Here is a 22,114-nt window from a genome sequence, read left to right on the forward strand (position 1 = left end):
CACCAGAGCCCGTTTATGAGGAGCATGGCCACTTCCTATTCCCCCCGTTATGCATAAAAAAAAAAAAACAGCACGGCTAAGCAGCAGAGGGCGCCCGAGAGCGAGTCCTCGATGAACGGGAGTGAATGAGGCTCAACGGCTAAAAACGGAAAGTTAGAATAGTTTCTAATCACTCGGCCAGAACTTTCCTTTAACAAAGCAGAAGCATGTGTTTCAGTAAAAAACAAAGAAATCCTACCTTTATATTTCCCTTTTTTATACAGCAAACGGGTTTTTTGGCAGCAGGAGGCGGGCTTTACTGCTACTGAGTGATGATTGATGGGCGAGCAGAGGAGCTCATTGGCTGTTCGCGCTCACTGACGTCACGAACATACACGAGGCGCTGTTTTTTAAAACTCCTTTTAAAGAGTTTAAAAGCTCTTAAAAATATAATAGCGGCGTTAAAATGTGTTATGCTGCTCTGTGTTCAGGAAATGATTGTGGTATTTTATATTAAAATTGTTTAAGCAATTATAAAGTATGATTTTGCTCAAACGCTCCATGTCAACCCATTCATTTTGGCCTCGCTCGGGAGCGCCCTCTAGCGTTTGAGAGACCTGTAGACATTGCAGAGCGGGAATTCTCCTCTACGCGCTCTCTGGTAAGGCGGCGACAAAGCTCAATATGGCCGCCTACATTAACGTTTTTCAAAATATTGGTACGAGAGCTGCGCTGTATTAAAGACGAAATTCCGCTGATTCTTCACAGTTTTCTGTGTAATTCAGTCATTGCGATGTAAACAATATATCAAATATATCAACTTAAAAATGAATATAAAAGTATAGTTAGAACAGAGAACAACCTTACTCACCACTGCATCTAGTTACAACGCAATGTTTAACTATTCAATGTTGTAGGTTATATATTATTTATTATATTTTACAAAGTATAGTCTAAATGTAAGGTTGTGTTTTAATATATAATGTATAATTCATAACAATTAATGTACAATTAACTATAAACGAACTATTTTATTTTTATTTTCGCTGTCTTTGTGCACGTTAGGCCAGCAACAAAGGGCTCTCACCAGCTGGAAGGTGTGTTTGACTCCCTAATACTGATTATTGTGAAGTTGCTTTAACACTGTAACCTTCAGCTGAACTGGGAGTAAAATTGACTTTAATGGCCTCTGCTTACATCCTAATTTTGCCTGTACAAACGTAATTGTCCACCATGCAGGTCTCACCAGTTCTTGTATCACCAGCATGAGTTGCTGGCGCTCCCATCAGATGAAGCTTCTATCCTCTTCTCCAGAATTCCAAGAACAACCCTGTTACCATGTCTGACCCCTGAAGGGCCTGAATCTGGGATTTAGAAAACTCAGGGAAGATCTCAACGTCAGGAACTGTACCATTCTTGCCTCTGTTGGCATCGTAGTCCCCCTTGTGGCCAACTCCGGTATTCCCTCTGCTGATTTACTGTAAATACTGCGTAGACATGGTGTCTGCCTTGCCAGTTTGGTTTCCTGGGCAAAAGACAATATCAAACATTTCTAACTGTGATGCGCACTTCAGTCCAACTGTACTCAGCTTCAAGGTCTTAAGGTGGCATAAGAAGAAAAACAGTCATTCTTTGTGCCAGCAGTCCCTGACAGCTCAACTCCAGTGCCAGGAATTCTAATTTCATTGCAAAAATAATCCATGTTGATGTCTCTTTGTTTGCATGCAATCCTCGGCTGGCATATAGTGTTTTCCCATTCCCATCATCCCGAGACAGCACCGCTCCCCTGGCTTGTGGTCATTTCAAAATAAAATTGCTTAAATAAAATAACGCCAGGATTATGGTCAGCCTTCTCTTCCGTATTTTAAAGGCACCATCACACTGGTCATCCCATAGGTTTCTAAAGGAGGCCTGATTACTCATTTCTTCCTTTTTTTACTGCCCTTAACCACCTGATGGAGGGGAGCTGCCACTTGTGCAAAACCTTCCATGAAATGATCTGAAAGAAGACAAAACAGTGAAGCAAGGCTACTGGAAGTAGAGGTAGTCTTTTAGAAACTGTAACAACTCCAGCAACATAATATTCACCAATTAGGTCAGTTAGTTTTTCTAATTTACGACTAGAGCTGATAAGCACTGAGTGCATGTAATGGAATAGCTCACCTGGGACTACTGTACCACTCACTGGAATAGTGATATGTTCCTATACGTCATCACTTTCCACTTTTCTCCAGAGATTTTCTAATGCAGGGGAGGTTTCTGTTCTCTCCCTCTCCAGTGGAAGAGCACAGTAACTGAAGCTGGCTTTGAAGTGACCTCAGTTTGTGCTCTTATGGTCGGCACAGCCAACTATACTGAACACTTCTTATTGGAAAATAGAAAGTGACACAATGATTTTTAATCAAACTGTCGCAAAATAGGAACATTTTGCATTTTTAAAAGTTAATGTGAAAAGTATTTCTTTATTGAAGCTTATTACAGCTATTCAAAACAACGTAGAAGTGGCAACTGTTGCCATATTATTCCAGATAGCAAGCATATATTGGTCCGCTGGCTTGATAAGGTCTGCACCACACTGACTGTTTGCCACTGCTGGTCCACCCTCGGACCACCCAGATTACTGTCCTGCATACAAGCTCTAACTAGTTTTTAATCTAACAGATTTTAAATACACAGAGACTTTTATTGTAGAAAACAAACTTAGAGAATTATTACAAACAACTGAGAGAAAAAAATGATGACTAGGCCTGATGTAAGGTGATTTTATAGACAATGCTGTTGCTGTCATTGTGCTAATTTACAAAGTATAACTAAAGAAAGTAGGGAAGGAAAAATAACTAAATAGGACTGTGAGTGGAAAATGAGCGATGATATGTGGAATTTTGTCTCATACTCTGCTTACCCACCAGTGGACCACCTGGAAAATAATAAGCAAAATGCCAGTGGACCTGTAGGTTTGCCATCAGCAGGCCAACAGTGGTCCACTATCCTCTTGCTATTAGAGATATTTCTGTTTTCTTCTCTGAGAAAAATGGTTTGGAGGCCCCGCCCTCCGTTTCAATACTGGTTTTAGCATGGAATTGGTGAGTGTATGTTACACGAAGGTTACACAAGTGACCACTCACACACTTTATCCTCAGCTAGGCTTGCTAGTTTTTGTGAATTTGTGAATAACTACCATAAAATTTGGGAATGACTGCCCTTCTGTTTCCCTCTGTTGCTTACTGCACTTCATTTGCTTCATCAGCTATCATGTATAACAGCACTGGCTGCCGTTTTCCCCACATTTGAAAAGAAGACGGGAGTCAGATTGCAGTACTTTCTGATTTGGATCAACTGCTAAAGCCTGTATTTAGGCTCGATCCCTCCCAGGGTCACCTAAGAAACTTCACGAGCGAGTAATAGCCCTTAAAATAGCACTGGGCATTCACTCAAAGAGAGATACTACGTCCAAGTCAATGAAGGCATCTTACAAACAGTGCTGAAACATGAACCGGGGGCTGGTGTCAAATGTGATATCAGTATTGCACAGCCAGCCTGTATCATGTTTTATACTGGCATGATATTGTGATATGGGTTAGCTATGCAAGGCCAGGAAACGTGACGTTTAATTTGCGTGGACTGGTTGTTTAGTAGACATTAAGATCTGATTGATCTTTGTCTTCTAGATTTTATACAGACTATAGGGTGAAACCCACCCCCCACTCCCACCCAATCAAAAAGGACCTTGATATCAACCCCTCCACTGTTCAACCCAGTGGCCTTACATAACCAAGCCATTTGCCTTGGTATACTCTTGGGCAAAAGACTAATACTTGGGGCTGGGCGATACGACAGTACTCATCAGTATTGTGATAAATTATTGGACAGTATGTCACAATATGCTTTTTTGAGTATATCATGTTTATCAAAAGTACTGACAGAACACTGAGCAACTGCATATTTAATCAAAAACAAGCACAATTAGTCCTGTTTAATGGTATTAAATGCAGTACACAGTGTGTGAAATTTTGAATAGTAATTGTATTCATAGTATTTTTGACCCTGCTGGTACTTTTTGGTCCCTTCCAACAGAAAACAATATTATGACACATCACATTTCGAGAAAATTTCTCAAATTATCGTGATATTATATTTTTGCCATATCGCCCACCTGTACTAATAACACAATCAAGGAAATCAGCAGCCATGGCAACACTTCAAACATAGATTAGAGAAAATATAAATGATGCATTGTGAAGAAGTAAACAAGTCACACCCTGTGAACATGGTTGTATTGCAACATAATAAACGTCACACTATGATCACTGTCTGACATTCTGTTCCAGGTCCAGTTCAGTGAGGGAGTTCCTAAAGGACACAGACTCAACACCAAGTTTTACAATGTTTGAGAAAGAACTAACAAACCAAATGACCCAGAGTAGAGGCCTTTGAGGGACTGTTTTTTCAGTCCCGCTTCCGTCCACTCCTGCGAAATTTCATCCCACTCCCACCCAGAACAATTTCTCCCACTCCCGCCCGCAACCGAAATTATTTGGACCTGTTCCTGCTCATGCACATCTAACATCTCACACAGCCTGATCACAAGTTTATTATCCTCTGCTGAAATAACACAACACAGCAGTCATGGTCAACAGGTTTACTGTAAGTAACTTCACCAAACTTTGGTGAATTTATTCTGACACAGAGCACACAAAGCACACAGCTGGGCAGCTGTGGCCATCAGACTGAAGGCTCCGTCATCTTTCTAATGCCAGATTCACACATGCTGCCTCTGATTGGGATGAATAAAGTGGCAACACAAGCGCTACAGCTGGAACGCAATGACCTTTCATACATCCGTTTGAGCTGCGGGACAGTTAAACAGACATTCCTATTTTCAGACGGATAAATGGTCACATCAGTCACTCTGCTCCATAGGAATTTGATTTATAAATGCACACGGTATATTTGTTTACCCTGGACAGCATTCTGACCTCTTACATTTACGGCATTTGGCTGACGCTCTTATCCAGAGCGACTTACAATTTGATCATTTTACACTGGTAGGCCAAGGTGGTGTTAGGAGTCTTGCCCAAGGACTCTTATTGGTATAGTGTAGGGTGTTTGCCCAGGTGGGGATTGAACCCCAGTCTGCAGTGTAGAAGGCAGAGGTGTTAACCACTACACTAACCAACCACCTCTTATTAGGAAAATGTTTCAAGCCTGTAGACCAACTGTGAAACCTGTCTGCAGCATGGGATATTTCTTTAGCATGCAGTCATGAATTACATTTAAAAAATTGCCATTTAAAGTTTTTATACAGTCTTCTGTTTATTTCGGTGTTTTTAGCTGTGTGATGTGTGCAGCGCTTGGAAAAAAAAGGTCAAACAAAACTAAAGTGTGATAAAGTGAAAGTTAAGAATATTGTGAAAGCGCTTTGTGCTGTTTACTAGAGTCGCTGTCTCCAGTTTCAGTTTCAGTTTCCCAAACGCTTTAGCCGAGCGCGCTAACGTTATTCCTCCTAATAAACAGATACACGTTCAGCTCTGTGTCCTCATTATTCACCACCATCACTGTAATATTTCATCGTCAAACGTAAACACATGAAGGTAATAAAGGGACAGTGGAGATCCTGGGGTTTTAAAACGCTGTTAGAAAAAACTCTCAATCAACCGTTTTCAGTGTACATAAATGTGACATCATTATGCTGGTTATAGTGAACTGTGCCAGCTATCACTGCATGAATGAATAGAAACATGTTCTGCCCCAAGTTCAGTCCTAAGTGAAGCTGTCAGTGATTAATCAGATAAGATTAGATTTCAGATATAAGAAGTTTCTGTAATATGGCCCTTGGTTCCCCATTATGTCCACTATGATCAGTTACCCTAACCATAACAATTTAACCTTTTTGTGGAAAATTTACTCAAACCCCCTAAGTCATGGGTATTTAATTAAAATTCAGTGATGTCCAATTAGAGGAAATTTCCTCAAGCAAAGGTCCGGAATGTCACGGTGTCTAACTTGCATCATGACCCAGTGTCATATACTGTTTACTGAAGTAGCCTAGTAGGTAGATCAACATCTTATATAGTCAACAACTGAATGTCAAATAAAATAAAGTACAGTTCAGTGATATTTCCACAACATTTATTTTCAGTTTTCTTTTTAGAGCACGGCATGTGAAACAATGTCTCTGACTCACTTTCTACTCGTAATGCACAGATCTGATTGGCTGAGTAGCGTCACATGTGATATTTATAACGCATGCGATTGGTCCGTTCATCTCCCGGGCTGCTAAATCGGTAGTGTAAAGGCTAGAAAAGTTACGCAGATTAAAATAGCACCACCCTGTTGAAATGAAATAATTCTCAGTAGTTTATCAGTTTTAGGTCCAGGTCCGCATAGGACAGCTTGCATATATAACTTGGTGATGCAGTCCATGGTTTGGTCAGCAAGTTCATGAGTGGACACTTATGGACTTGGCAACCTTTCAAAGGGCGGCACCCTAACAAAGCTGCGCCCAATCTAGAATTCTGCATGTGTCTGCTTTGAGGACTTGGCTAAGTTCCTTTAGCGAGAGACACAAAGAGGTCCTTGTTTTCTGCTGTGTGTGTGTGTGTGTGTGTGTGTGTATTTGCGTGTGCGCACATCGCCTACCGATGCCGCTACTCAGACTTGAGAGGAGAGTTGAATATTGATTAAGGGCTCTTCATGTCACAGACCTAAAGCAAGTCTCCTTTTAAGGATGACGCTTATTTCAGCTTTAACTGCTCTGCTCCTCTTCCAGAAAGCAGATGTCATGTAATGGAAAAGAACACATCACATCCATTTTTATGTACTCATTATTTTTATAAGCTATACAAAAAAAAAAACTACTTTTACATCTTTAGACTTTGCCTAACTGTTAAATATCCAGATAAATCAGGTGACAATATCAATAGTAAAACTAAATATAAAAGTCTCTTTATCTAAATTAGACAAAATATTAAAACAATGTCCATTAATTTGTGCATTCAGGTGCAAATCTGACTGATTATTTAGTTTGTAAGCAAATTTAATCTAAAAGTATAAGCTGCTGTGATGATCACATTCCATATTTATTGATGCTTTCCTTTGCCAAGGCGATGTAGGCAGTCATGGCATCGTCTTTGGACATGCCTGTGAAAAACAAGCCATAAAAAAATTCAATAATTTAGAAAGTCCATGCAGCATGAAAGAACAGTTAGGATTTCATTCTCCGAAGTCCGGAGAGACCACAAGCTGTTGCTAAAGTTTTCTGGATTGTTACTTTGAGATCACAACATAAGTAACTCATTATTTAAAGATAACAATTTTGTTATCTTGAAATAACAAGATTAATAACAGGTAATCTCAAGATAACAACTTTGCTATCTCAAGATAACAAGATAAATAAATTGTTATCTTGATATAACAATATAAGTAACTTGCTGATTTAAGATAACAATTTTGTTGTCTTGATATAACAAGATAATAACCTCATTATGTTAAGGTAACTACTTTGCCATCTCGAGATAACAAGATAGTTAACTCGTTATGTTAAGATAACAATTTTGCTATCTTGAGATAACATGATGAGTAACTTGTTAATTTAAGATAATTTTATTATCTTGCAATAAGAGTTAACTCATTATGTTAAGACCACAATTTTGTCATCTTGAGATGACAAGATAATTAACTTATTATGTTAAGATAAGTACTTTGCTATCTCGAGATAACATGATAAGTAACTTGTTATTTTAAGGTAACAATTTTATTATCTTGAGATCTGGAGAGATCTTTGTAGAGATGCTGGAAGGTACAGATATAGATCAAAGTGCTCAATACCCAACAAGACCACGGCAAAATACAGCAACACCCATCACTGTCTGAACACCTGATGTTTGATCATAGAATAAATAATGTAATTTTACAGCTTAATGATCATGTCTGGCAGAATATAATCACCTGGTGCTGGTGTATTTGACTACATAACTGAGCATATGTGGGACTATTTAAACTCACAGTATTGAGCTGTTTGCCAAATTACATACTAGAATCGTAGTCAACCTGTGCTACTGTGCAACTCTACACACTTAAAAAAGATGGTTCTTCAAGAGTTCTTTAGTGAAGACGAAGGCTCTATATAGAGCCATGAACACTCAAGGTACCCTTTGCATGATTTAATGGTTCGTTGCATTGTGAAAGCGTTCTTCAGATTGAAGGGGAATGTGCTGTAGATGGTTCTATACAGAACCTTTTCCAAACCCTATTGTTATGATGCCAGGGCGAATTAATATAGAAGGACCCTTTTTCGGTGCTACATAGAACCCTTTTCAACAAGCACATTCTCAACCAAATGGAAGAACTCTTTGGTCATGTAATGGGTTCTTTGAGTGTTCATGGCTCTATATAGAACCATTTTCTTTAGTAATAAACGTTTTACAAACGTTAGTGTGCAGTATGCAACAAGTGTAGGCTGAGCAATACTGATAAAACCCTACATCATAATATATACACAAATATATCATGGTATCATAATAACAGACAATATTTAAGTCATTAATAAATGAGTACTAATAAAGTTATTGAGTATTGATCTAATTTGTCCCCAGTGCTGCTACTCTATGATACAAACATGTCTTACAAGCTCTGATATAGCTTGCTTTTGGTTGGACTATTCACCAAAGGTATTGTATAATGGATTGGAAATGGGGTCGAGAAAAAAAACACTTTTATAACTTTTTTATAACGTTTAATTTAGAAAGATTTTAAACTGTTCTTCTGAATCTGAAGCACCTAGTAAGTGGTATGCACTGCATAACTGCCATGTCATGCATGCTAATGGTAAAGCACACACAATAAAATTTCAAATAATTTCAAAATATTATAGGCATAATCTTAACGGAAATAATGCTCATTATGTATCAAATATATCCGTAAAACATGAACAGTATCTGGGCACACTGATATAGAGGATATGTCACCCAGCTCAGATTATCAAGAAGCAAAGGCAATGTGTTACAGTATTCAGTTTTCCTGCAGTATTACCTTTCCTGGAATTCCATGCATCCCACTTGGCTTTTCCCTTCAAGTCAGTCATTCCAGGTTTATCTGTATAAAACATTCATATTTAAGCAAACAATTTCATTATAGGATCAAAACCCAGGCTTAAGTATTTAATGCTTAACCGGCCTTACCAATGTTAATGTCCCCAACAACAGCCTGCTTATAGAGGCCGTACAGGTCCAGCAGCTCCTGGTCAGTCGGCCTGGTCTTCACTTTCTTTACATCATCTGCATATTGCGCAAACTCCTTCTGCATTAAGAGATGATGGTTCAGATTCTAGAAACTGCTGGAGGTCAAAAGAGTGTGTACATATACTAATGTAAAATATTTCATTCCTTTAACATTACTTAGATGTAGGGATGGCTGACATACCAAACATATTATATCATGATTTCCATAATGCATGATATGCATCATGATATTTTGTATTTCTGAGATTTAATATGTTGTAACAGACATAATAAACCTGTAATGCCACATATCAATTTAACAAAATTTTTATTCAGTGTGTGTGTTTATTTGCACTCAACAATCATAATCTGATTTCTGCTGTTATCTGGTTATTCAAATGGTCTTGTAAACAGCACTTTGTGATGAAACATGCAATTAATCACTTCTTTAAGTACTGATGATATTCATGATATACTCAGAAAAGGATATTGTGATGTAATTAATCATGATACTATAGAATATCGTCAGATTACCCACCTCTGTTTTGATGCTTTTTTTTTTGAAAACCCACAGAACCTAAACCTGCGTTTTTCTTTCTAATTAGGTTAATCTTGTTCTTGGAGGCAAACAAACATGCCAAACCAAGTATACCCTTTGAATAATTTCCCAATGATCAAAAATCAAATTGTAGTCAATACTTTTATACATATTTTGCTCCTCTGGGCGTAAACTGGGCAGTTCTAATAGCTCTAATCTGGATAGTGCTTCCGTAATTATTCCCCTGACCAATCACAAGGCTGACGGCTCTTGCCCCACCCACAAAGCAGTCTCAGAGTCAGAGAAACTAGTGCGCAGTGTTCTCTGATAAATCCGACCTACCAGGTGACAAGAAGAACCACCAGACCCGCCTGCTGCTCTCCTATTGGCCGTGCTAAAATGATTGGTTGAAGTGCATCGCGCAAGATTTCGAGGAAAATGGCCCTGCGGGACGCCTGCATAGGCTCTGTTTTCGCCGGTGCTCCTCACTGAGCTCCTGGCGAAGATTCATTCATTCAGCAGTCAGAGTGAAAGCAACTGAGGGTTAACTCTGGCATCTTACAGGGGCAATCATGGGCTGGAGGTTAGAGAACCGGCCCTGTGACCGGAAGGCTGCTGGTTCGATCCCCAGCGCCAGCAGTATGTGACTGAGGTGTCCATGAGCAAGACACCTCACCCCCAACTGCTCCCTGGGCGCTGTAGATAGGGCCGCCCACCGCTCTGGGCAAGTGTGCTCACGGTGTGTGTGTGTGTGTGTGTGTGTGTGTGTGTGTGTGCTCACTAGTGTGTATGTGGCGTTTCACTGCACAGATGGGTTAAATGGACAGAGAGCGGTCAATCAAACTGGGTTAGTGGTTGGGATAGTGTAGTGGGTAACACCTCTGCCTTGTACACTGTAGACTGAGGTTCAGTCCTCTGTCTGGGCAGGCACCCTACACTATACCAATAAGAGTCCTTGGGCAAGACTCCTAACATTACCTGTGTAAAAATGATCAAACTGTAAGTCACTCTGGATAATGCCAAATGCCATTACATTAATGTTAATGTAAACTGCTCATTGGCCACGCCCACATATTTCTCAGGTCGGGCTGATCAGTGGTTTTTAAACCGTTGGATCAGAATCATATCATATTTCCCATTCAAGTTTGCTGGATGTTTAATAGATCACCCGAGTTCAGCACCACACAAACATCGTCATCGTGTTACTGTGTTTCCTGTGGCTTTAAATCTTTACACCCAGTCAAACTAATCCTTTCGGTCTTGTGAAAAGCAGCCTGTGCATATCTGACCCATTTTCTGTGCACTTGGTCCCTCTAAGCCCACTCGTAATCACTGTAACGTGGTCATTATTTCCTCCGCTCCCATTGTTCAGCTAAACAACTAACAAACGGACGCGCATGCCAACCTGAACGCCCATTGTGCGCGCGCAGTCAACCCCAATGCACGCTCAAGTTTGGCCAGTTTGGTCATCTGATATAGCCCAACATGACCCAGGAGGGCTGGAACGGCATGACGCTCAGTCTGAAACCCAGCTGCTAAAAGGAAAAGCTTAAATATGCGCGCGAGCAGTAACGCAGCCAAACAGCGGGAAAGACGTCAAACGGGCCTCAGGTACAAATCCAGCTGCTAACAGCGGACATTTAGCGGCGCTGGGAGGCGTAGATATGAACGTCGACGGGAAAACACACTCAGAATGTCCCACAGTCGGATGAAATGGAGAGAGAAGAGAAGAGGACCAACCTGCAGAGTCATTTTGTCAGGCGAACGCGCAGGACACTCGCGGCGTCCTCTCGCAGCGGCGGAGCTCTGATCAATTACAGCTTACGGTCACACCGGGCAGTACGCAGTGCGGCGGAGCGAGCGCTGATTGGCTGAGCGAAGAGCCAATGAGCAGAGAGCACCCATTCAGCACAGCGCGCAGTGCTGAGATCGCAGGAGTGCCGCGCTTTAAAGGGAAACGCCAGCGATTTTCCAAATTTTCGCATAATTCCGTCGTTGCGATATTACGTGGTGACTAAATCTATCTATCTATCTATCTATCTATCTATCTATCTATCTATCTATCTATCTATCTATCTATCTCACCCCCTTCAACTACACTGCATGCCTTTATGACTTGGTAATGCAGTCCAGTTCAGCCATAACTGGCCACTAATGGACCTGGCAACATTTCAAAGGGTGGCAACCTGACAAAGCAAGGTCCAATATTATTCTGCCTGTGTCTGCTGTTTAGGACTTGGCTATATACGCAGAAATGTAGAAAAATTGGAGGAGTTCCCATTTAAATGACGCACCATTCTTATATCTCAGGAACACAGTAAATAAGAAATTAAACAGAACATGTAAGTATTATTACCTCCAGTAAAACCTTTGATCCAGTTACGCCCAACAAGCACATTTACTGTGACAAGGAAAAGGCTGCCGAACATGTTCTCATTGGTCTAAATTGATGGGGACTGGTCTGAAATGGCACACAGTTACAGTTTAGATTAGATTAGATTAGATTAGATTCAACTTTATTGTCATTGTGCAGAGTACAAGTACAGGGCCAATGAAATGTAGTTAGCATCTAACCAGAAGTGCAATATATAACATTATTTACATAAAGTGCGGTGGTAACAGTGACCAGTGCATAAATATAACTGTTATATACATATGTGTGTAAGTGAAATGTGAAATATGTAATATAAAATATGAGACATACAATATAAAATATACAGTGTTATATATGCAGTGTTATATGTATCTATCTATCTGTGTATTAAGTTTATATACAGGAATGTACATATTGAATATATAGTATATAATATACATATATACATAACACATACATAAAGTGAGATATGCAGTAATATGAATGTAGGTTATTATATACACATGCGTATACAAATATAGACATGTAGATGTAATAGATACTGTACAGATCAGGGAACAGCAATACAAATGAAAGTTGTATGAATGAAGTATATCATCAGTGCAGAAGGTGTAGGAAGTGCAGTTTTTTAAAGTGACTGTGTAGCGTTCATCAGGATAACCGCCTCAGGAAAAAAGCTTTTCCTAAGCCTGCTGGTGCGGGACCGGAGGCTCCTGTAACGCCTGCCAGATGGTAAGAGGCTGAAAAGTCTATGATTTGGGTGGGTAACATCTTTGATGATGTTTCTTGCCCTGCCCATGCAGCGTTTGTGGTATATGTCCTCGATGGTGGGTAAATCGGTGCCTGTGATGCGCTGCGCCGTTTTTACTACCTGCTGGAGTGCTTTGCGGTCAGCAGCGCAGCAACTGCCGTACCATACAGAGATGCAGTTGGTGAGTATGCTCTCAATGGTACAGCGGTAAAAGTTTACCAGGATCCTGGGAGACAGGTGAGCTTTCTTGAGGCTCCGTAGAAAATAAAGGCGCTGCTGCGCCTTTTTGATGAGGACGGAGGAGTTCAAGGACCAGGTGAGATCCTTGGAGATGTGGAGACCAAGGAACTTGAAGCTGGACACCTGGTCCACTGCAACTCCACTGATGGAGATGGGGGTGTGAGCCTGGTTCCTAGTCCGTCTGAAGTCCATGATGATCTCCTTTGTTTTGTGCGTGTTGAGTGCCAGGTTGTTGTCATGGCACCATGAGGAGAGATGCTGTACTTCGTCCCTGTAGGCCGTCTCATCATTATCTGTGATCAAGCCTATCACCGTGGTGTCATCTGCGAACTTGACTATGGTGTTTGAGCCATAAACAGGTACACAGTCATGGGTGAAGAGGGAGTACAGTATCGGACTCAAAACACAGCCTTGTGGAACGCCAGTGTTCAGGGTGATGTGTGATGAATGGAGATTGCCTAATTTAACAGACTGGGGTCTGTTAGTCAGGAAGTCCAAAATCCAGTTGCAAAGTGATGTGCTGATGCCCACATGGTTGAGCTTGGATATCAGCATGGACGGGATCACTGTGTTAAATGCTGAACTGAAATCAATGAAGAGCATTCTCACATATGAGTTCTGACAGTCCAGGTGGGTCAGTGCAGTGTGTAGTGCTGTGGAGATGGCGTCCTCAGTGGATCTATTGCTCCGATATGCGAACTGGTGTGGGTCCAGCGTAGCAGGTAGGCAGAACTTCAGGTGGGAAAGAACTAGTCTTTCAAAGCACTTGGAGATGATTGGGGTGAGTGCAACAGGTCGGAAGTCATTCAGGGCTGAAGCAGTTGAGTGCTTTGGCACTGGCACAATGGTGGCAGACTTGAAGATGGATGGGACAGCTGCCTGGGCCAGCGAGACATTGAAGATGTGTGTGAAGACACCCGAGAGTTCCTCAGCACAGGCTCTTAGCACACGGCCAGGTACACCATCAGGGCCGGCTGCTTTCCGTGCATTCACCCTGCTCAGCATGCGACTGACATCCGAATTGGAAAGTTCGGTGATGAGTATTTGATTAAGATTAAGTGACCCTTATTAGTCCCACAACGGGGAAATTCCACCTCCGCATTTAACCCATCCGTGAAGTAAAACACCACATACACTCTAGTGAGCACACACACACACACTAGGGGGCAGTTGCTCAGAGCGGTGGGCAGCCCGATCCACAGCGCCCGGGGAGCGGTTGGGGGTTAGGTGTCTTGCTCAAGGACAGCTCAGTCATGCAGTCGGCTCTAGGGATCGAATCGGTGACCTACTGGTCATGAGGCTGGTTCCCTAACCTCCAGCCCATGACTGCTCAATAATGATCACACCTGTCACTTTTCCTCCTTTTATTCACACTCAAATTGGGCTTTTTTATTGTTTTGTTAAAAATCTGTAGTCTGATGTGACCGAAATATTTAGTTTAATTCAATATGACATTAGAAATGAAGTGATAAAAAACTCAATTTATGCCATTTGGTTTGATCAGTAAAACAAGTGTCCCCACTTTGTGCTCAGGGAACCTCAGCAAACATATGGACAAATGGAAATATTCCGATATGGACATTCATTTGTTGCTGATTAATTATATTGCCTATTGACAAAAAGATATTAAACTGTGGGACTTTTTGAGGCTTTCAGTGTTCAGATTTTGATCAGTGTGCTTTAAGAAGTACATGCATTCTTTATCAAGCTTCATTATAAGATAGAAATACTAGCACACCTGCCAGGCAATGCTGCATGACTTTATAACAGCATAGTTTCTGAAGGCAGTTCTGCCGTCTCACTCTGTTCCCCATGTCTATGCGAGGCACCGTACATTAAAGGGGAATTCCACAGATGTTTCACAATTTCAAATTGAGATGTAAATAAAGTAATTCAGGCTGGTTTGACATGAAATGACACATTTTAGATAAACTTACAGACTCTGATGTATTTACAGTGGTGGTGATGGGAACCACGAGTCACAATGTCTACAACACAAATATAGCCTTTTTATTTACTGTCCATTTACATCAGTGAAGCTATAGGGACCTTAAAAGTTTTGGATGTAATGTTGATGGTGGTAAAACACTGGGGACTGTTTTGCTTTCCAACACCCTGCATGTACCCCTCTGCTATAAAATAAATACAGTTGGGTCAAAAACCTTATCTCACAACTACTGTAATGAAATGTCCCAGGCATCGCGCAGCGTATTTGTGTCTTTTGGAATACTGGTAAATATTTGGAAGGATTAAAGTCCTCAGACGTCTGGTTCCTATCACTACCACTGTAAACAATTCTGAGCCAGTATGTTTCTCTAGAACCGAGTATTTCACACCAAACCATGCTGAATCACTTCGTATGCAAGACCCATAGCGTACAATATTACAGTAGGGTTTCCTGTTATGCCTGCTTATGATGTTTGAGTGGTGTTATGAGCGAAAACAGTTCATTTTTATCCTTAAACATTTCTATTGCTGAGTGACGATTTGTTGACACCTCATTCCTGATGCATGTATAATTTTTTCCTCAATACATACTGGATATTACAGTGAGATAACAATGATGAACATGAAATGTGAAAATGATATAAAAATGTGAATTCTGTCAAACTCATGAGACTGCTACAGAACACTGCATAACACAGTTAATACTATGTTAAGCACAAGAGGGCGCCCACGAGTCCTTAATGAATGAGGGCAGACAGAGTTAACTGTCCAAAACAAGGATTAAAACAAATTCTCATAACACCTGCCATTTCAATAGAAGAATGTATTTCACTGAAAAAGCAAAGACCGATTACCTGTAGATTTTTTTCTACAACAAACAGGTTTTACCAGGAGAGCACAAGCATTACTGCTACTGAGTGCCAGTAGGTTAGCATTACTGCTACTGAGTGCTGATTGGCTAGCATTATTGCTACTGAATGCTGATTGGTTGGCATTACTGCTATTGAGTACCAGTAGGTTGGCAATAGCATGGATGCAAACCGATCAGTACTCAGTAGCATTAATGCCAACCAATCAGCACTCAGTAGCAATAATGCCAACCAATCAGCTCTCAGTAGCAGTAATGCCAACAAATCAGCACTCAGTAGCAGTAAAGCCAACCAATCGGCATTTAGCAGCAGTACCGATTGGCTAGCATTATTGCTACTGAATGCTGATTGGTTAGCGTTACTGCTACTGAGTGCTGATTGGTTGGCATTACTGCTACCGAGTACTGACTGGTTGGCATTACTGCTACTGAGTGCTGATTGGTTGGCATTACTGCTACCGAGAGCTGACTGGTTGGCATTACTGCTACTGAGTGCAATATCCTTCGCTACCTTACATATCTCATAATCCTGTGTGCCCACACTGAGGCGACTGGAAAAAATAGCAGAAAACATCAGCCCTGACACCGCGGACAGAGCTGGCTTTGAAGACACTGACTTATGAGACACTGCTGGCTTCATAGATGCTGACTTTTGAGACAGCGCTGGCTTCGAAGACACTGACTTATGAGACAGAGCTGGCTTTGAAGACACTGACTTATGAGACAGAGCTGGCTTTGAAGACACTGACTTATGAAACAGAGCTGGCTTTGAAGACACTGACTTATGAGACACCGCTGGCTTCATAGATACTGACTTATGAGACAGCGCTGGCTTCAAAGACACTGACTTATGAGACAGCGCTGGCTTCATAGACACTGACTTATGAGACAGCGCTGGCTTCATAGACACTGACTTATGAGACAGCGTTGGCTTCAAAGACACTGACTTATGAGACAGCGCAGGCTTTGAATACACTGACCTATGAGACAGCGCTGGCTTCATAGACACTGACTTATGAGACAACGCTGGCTTCAAAGACACTGACTTATGAGACAGCGTAGGCAGGAAGGCATCGAGACAGCTGCCTTTGATTCAGACACAGCCATTCTCTGGTTAGACTTTGTTAGCACAGTTGTGCTGAACCTAAACACCAGGTGGCATCATTTTTTAACCTGACCGTCAACAACTCAGTGTGCCAGAAGGGTCCAATAATGATGTAAAGGTGCATTTCGGCATCACAAACACACAGGATAAGTTATAAGAACAGAATAAAAACAAGCGATACTTAATAAAATACAAGATTAAAACAAGAGATAAATACAAATAAAGATAAAATCTTATTTTTTTAGGAAGCCAGTGAAGCGCATATTGAGGAATGTGTTCACAATGACAATTTTATATAGATTTTGTATTTAGCTACGTCATGAATCAGTGCTAAGTCAACATGAAATTGATGTACACAAGTAAATCAATTCTGACGTCGGAGATCAACATGGAAATAAAAATCCGGATTTTTTTTTCATTTTTACAGGATGTCACCAGTGGGGCTCCATAACATTGAGCTAATGCACCTGGCGAAGGGAAGATGAACATTGATCCAGAATAATTTTGTTATCTGGGATTGCAAAATAAGTTGGTTTGAGTAAAGTAATAATATTTGACGGACAGAAACGGCGCTGTGTTTTTGGACAAAGGTGAGAGCTAAACAAGGTGAGCCTCACAACGTCACAGGCCTTTTATTTTGACAGCTAGTTGCAGGGTGTGACGTCACGGGCCCCTGAGCGGCACTACTGTTCTGCAATTTGATTGGCTCCTCAGCGGAGTGGGGCGGGGCTCCGGAGCTCCGGAGCTCTGCAGCGGGAGTCAGCTGAACAACGTGGCGGCGCTGTAAAGCTCCACACACGTGACTTTTCAGGCTGCACTACAAGATCAGACTCGGTTCTAAACGCAGCGTCTCATCATAAAAAGCTACTTCAGACAGCAGCCGGTCATGTTGGGGCTGTGAGAGCACGATGGCCACCCCAGCGCAAGCCAAGAAGCAGAAGAAGAAGCCGATCCCTGTAAAAACGTCTCTGGACAACCCGTACAGCCTCCGATGGACGCTGTTGAGGAGAAGTGAGAATGAATTTATACTGCAAACGCTGAAGGATAGGATGGACACGGTCGGGCTCTGGAAGAACCCGAGGAAAGTTAAGGATTTCCGCAGCAGAAGGAAAGCGAAGAAGCGGGACTCGGAGCCGGCCGAGGCCGAAAATACACCTCGGGGGCCGGGCTGGAGCGACGAGGCCGTGCGGAGGCAGCTGGCACTCGGCATCAACGAGGTGACCAAAGGCCTGGAGAGGGACGAGCTCAGCCTGGTGCTGGTCTGCGGCTCGGCCCGGCCGGCGCACATGACCAACCATCTTATTCCACTAAGTAAGACCAGGGCGGTGCCGGCCTGCCAGGTGCCGGGGCTGAGCGCGAGTCTCTCGGGGGTTCTGGGCGTGAGCAGCGTGCTGGCGCTGGGCATCAGGAGAAGAACCATAGACTTCGCCGATACAGTGCGGCAGATCGCCGCTAAGGTGCCGCCGGTGCGCGTAGCCTGGATGCCCGCGGTGATTCAACTAACCACAGCCGGGCTGGAGGACGAGAGCCTGTGTGGAAAAGTGGAAAAGAGCCCGGCTGAAAGTGAGGAGCAGCCCAGAGACTCGCAGTCAGATCCGGTCCAAACCGAGGACTCCTTTATAGATCCAGCGGAGGCTGAAGACGCCCAGTCAGATCAAATCAAGTCAAAAGGGCAGAAGAGAAAACTGGAGGCTGACGATGAAGATCCGAGCCTGTCGCTCCAGCCGCTTAAAGTCAAGAAAACCATCCCAAATCCTTCAAAAATCCGGAAACCCAAGAAGAAGAAGAAGGCACAGAAGAAATGACCAGTGACTTCAGTTCTTATGCAGTCAGTTCTGTTATTTTGATCTTCACATTTTACTGCCACTTCCTTACAATTGAAGCAGGACTCATTGTCTAAAATGAAAAAGAAGCTTTTATGTGTTATTTTTTGCAATCTAAATCCACTCGTGGGTCACCACGTGCCTTCTGAGTTTTGTTGATGACAGTAAAACAGTGATGACCTTCAAAAACACCTTTTCTTTTGACCCTTTTTCCCATACGACACCCTGCATTAACTTGTTTAAGCTAAAACATCGTTGCAGATCTACAATGAAGCAACGAATAAAGAGGAATTCCAACTCAAGTTCTGAATAATCCAGTCCCTGATGTCAACAGTCGGAGTGATTAGATGTGAAGTGGTTCACTGTAGAGAAACTTGGACTCTGATTTCTTTACAGTGATGATAGGAACCAGGGGTCTCCATGACTACAATACAAATATATCCATTTTATTTACAATACAAAACCACCAGTGAACGTACACGAGCCTTTGAGTTTTTATTTCAGTGTTGAAGAAAACCTCGTATCTCAAATGATCCCTTTACAGGAGAAGGAAAAAAACACTTTACTTTTAGCATCAGTGAATGGAACCAGGACCCCCCTGACAACAGCGAAATGTAATATTAATGATAGTAAAATAAGTATAAATGTGAAAAGTTCTTTTGGGGGATATTTTGCCCTACAAAACCCTACATGTATCCCTCCACCATGACTGGATTAAAACAGGTTCTCAACCTTTTCCACCTCAAGGCCCAACTGTATCACTTGAAAGCATGAAAATTTTCAACAGAGTGATGTTGGCATTATTTTTGCAGTACCCCTGCAGTGTGATGTGCATCAGTGAACATAAAATATCAGCAATATTGATACAGCTGAAAGGTCAGGCAGAGTGTATTTTGTTTCTAGCATCAAAACGCAAAAAACTTGACTAAGCTGCACTCATGCATTTACTGTAATTTTTGTGCGTTGTTTGCTGTCTGAAACCGTTTTCTATTTGTCATTTTTTTCACTGATATATATGATAAAGTGCCATCACAGACCCACTATGGACCACTGGCTCCCCTCAATGTTATGGACTACATATGTACAGCTAACTGCAGACTGCTGGTCATCATAGCAACGCAGACAACAGTCTTGCCTAGCTAATAAATAATGTAAAGGCAACAAGATTTAAGCTGAACAGCGATAACTGATAAATGGACTTATCTGCATTCATATTGCACTCCTGATACAATTAATATGCAACAAGTAACTGTCAAACATCAAAAGTCGTGAAGCTTTAATCAGTTTCTTGTTCAGATTTTCCCGTTACACCTTAAATGGTTCAGCAGCTACAATCTGGCATCTCGGGCACAATATAAGACAGAACAGGAGAATTCGAACTAGACGCTGGAGAATGAGAAGAAGACTTCAGCCTTGTAAAATAAGTAAACTTTGAGAGACACTTTACAACAAACTGTTCTACTTTCAGGCTGAGCTAAGGACTGGTACATTAGCCCATACTAAGACATTTACAGCCAAGACGGTAAAATGGACGTTAATGTCTCCCAAGGTGGTTTGATTTTTGTTGAAAGGACAAAATGGCTCTTAACATTTGGGTTGTGTCCCCTGGTACAGGCCCAAAGACACCAAGAGGTGTTTCGTGGCCCATTTGTGGTCCTCGGGCCAGAAAACCTGGAGCATTTCTGAACAAACCACTTTGAATGAATTTGCTTACATCTTCCACTTAATTATGAAGATTTTTTAAAAAATGGGTGGAGTTCCCCTGTAAGGCCTCAGGCACTGTATTTGCAACCTCTCTGTGTAATAGACTTCTGTGAGGTAGCACATGAAATGGTTCAGACAGCTGGGTCTTAATACCACTGTGTACAATTCATACATGGGTTCTCTACACAGGGTTTTCAACCTTTTCCACCTCAAGGCCCACATGTTTCTTACAAGTAGGCATGAAGGTCCACAAGAAAACAGAACTCAGCTTTTTAAATGAACATTTTTAGGAAATCTGTCGCGCAGTGTGCCCCCTCCTGCTATATGTAACCTGCAACAGAGAACATGAAATCCACAGAACGGCAGCAAATTAAGTGAAATGTTCCAACAACACTGTTTTGCAGGTGGACAGCAATTGGGGGGGGGGGGGGGGGGGGTATTTGGCTTTTAGAGTCAAGAGGCAAAAATGTACAAATCTTTTTCTGCTGTTTTTGCAAGCCTCGTATTAATGTTGTTTACTGCTTGGAAACATCATCTTGCAAGTCATTTCTTTTATTTTTATGGCATTGCCGGCCCAGTATGGACCACTGCCTCCCACTCAGTATTGGCCTGAGAACCACCAGAGGGTGTTTCCAGGCCCACGTGTGGGGCATGGCCCAGTGGTTGAGAGACCCTGCTCTAGAACATTTCATATCAAATCAACCTGAAAGACTATTTACATCTACCCAGTGAAACTGTACAGAAATGAGGAAAGACATGTGGAATTCCCCTTTAATCCTAGCTCAGTTAACACAGATAGCACACAAGCCAACATTTACACAGCTTGTGAAATTATCATTTTCTTTATTTCGTTGACAATTTTGTTTCAAGTGTCTTTACAATCTTAGTTTTCCAACTTTAAGCACAAGTTTGCATTCCCCCGCTGGTTGTTGCTTGCAAGAATGATGGCTGAATCGGTTGTCGTTGGTTCAGATTCAGATGATTTTTATTCAATCAAATAATCCATGCTGGTATACCTTAATGTAGTTTTTAACAATTACGTATCTGGGCGGCCACCGTGTTTGACATGGTGCTGGTTACAGTTTCCTTTAAGGTCATTAAACAACCTGCAATGGAGTTCAATAAAAATATTGTTTTCAGAAAGAGAAAGCTGAGCGTCATTTCAAAACTACATCTGATATTTAAAAAACGACCTCTCAAATAAGGCAAGTACTTTGGGTGTTCTCACTGTTGCGACTCAGGAATTCTTAAACCAACACATCGGGGGAGAGAGGGGATAAAATAATAAATAATAATAATAATAAAAAAAAATAAATCATGCTCATTTCATACAGCAAGCTTCAGGACTGCATACACAAACTGACATTCGCAAAGTGCCCTGGACTTCAGGAATTAAACCAAAACTTAAAGGAATACTTCAGTGTTTTTCCACCTAATCTTTATTTTTTTCACATCTCTAGCATACAGTCGATTACCACAGACAATTCTGACGTGTTCCCTTGTACAAAAGCTGCTAACTCAACGTGTCAAATAATCAACTGCCTAACTGCGATGATTTTCCGCAGCT

The 22,114-nt window shown here is 41.7% G+C and overlaps 2 protein-coding genes across 2 annotated transcripts; one reads left to right on the forward strand and one right to left on the reverse strand.

The window, feature by feature from the left end:
* Nucleotides 1-6,566: 6,566 nt before the first annotated feature.
* acbd7 (acyl-CoA binding domain containing 7) lies at nucleotides 6,567-11,629 on the reverse strand. Its single transcript, XM_017719832.2, has 4 exons — nucleotides 11,476-11,629; nucleotides 9,159-9,276; nucleotides 9,010-9,072; nucleotides 6,567-7,119 (listed from the first exon to the last, which is right to left on the reverse strand). Exons 1-4 carry the CDS (start codon nucleotides 11,485-11,487, stop codon nucleotides 7,046-7,048), a joined length of 267 nt encoding a protein of 88 aa, XP_017575321.1. The 5' UTR covers nucleotides 11,488-11,629; the 3' UTR covers nucleotides 6,567-7,045.
* A 6,129-nt stretch (nucleotides 11,630-17,758) lies between these two features.
* Nucleotides 17,759-21,659, forward strand: rpp38 (ribonuclease P/MRP 38 subunit). The gene has a single exon (XM_017715677.2). It carries the CDS (start codon nucleotides 17,929-17,931, stop codon nucleotides 18,823-18,825), a length of 897 nt encoding a protein of 298 aa, XP_017571166.2. The 5' UTR covers nucleotides 17,759-17,928; the 3' UTR covers nucleotides 18,826-21,659.
* The last annotated feature ends 455 nt before the right edge of the window (nucleotides 21,660-22,114 follow it).

The sequence above is a fragment of the Pygocentrus nattereri genome, chromosome 24 (assembly GCF_015220715.1).
Source record: "Pygocentrus nattereri isolate fPygNat1 chromosome 24, fPygNat1.pri, whole genome shotgun sequence".
Classification (NCBI taxonomy): domain Eukaryota; kingdom Metazoa; phylum Chordata; class Actinopteri; order Characiformes; family Serrasalmidae; genus Pygocentrus; species Pygocentrus nattereri.

Coding starts and splice junctions, on each gene's coding strand:
- rpp38 (XM_017715677.2), top strand. CDS start 17,929: ATGGCCACCCCAGCGCAAGCCAAGAAGCAGAAGAAGAAGCCGATCCCT.
- acbd7 (XM_017719832.2), bottom strand. Junction 9,073..9,158: donor TGTTGGGGACATTAACATTG/GTAAGGCCGGTT, acceptor TGTTTTATACAG/ATAAACCTGGAATGACTGAC. Junction 7,120..9,009: donor TGCATGGAATTCCAGGAAAG/GTAATACTGCAG, acceptor TGTTTTTCACAG/GCATGTCCAAAGACGATGCC.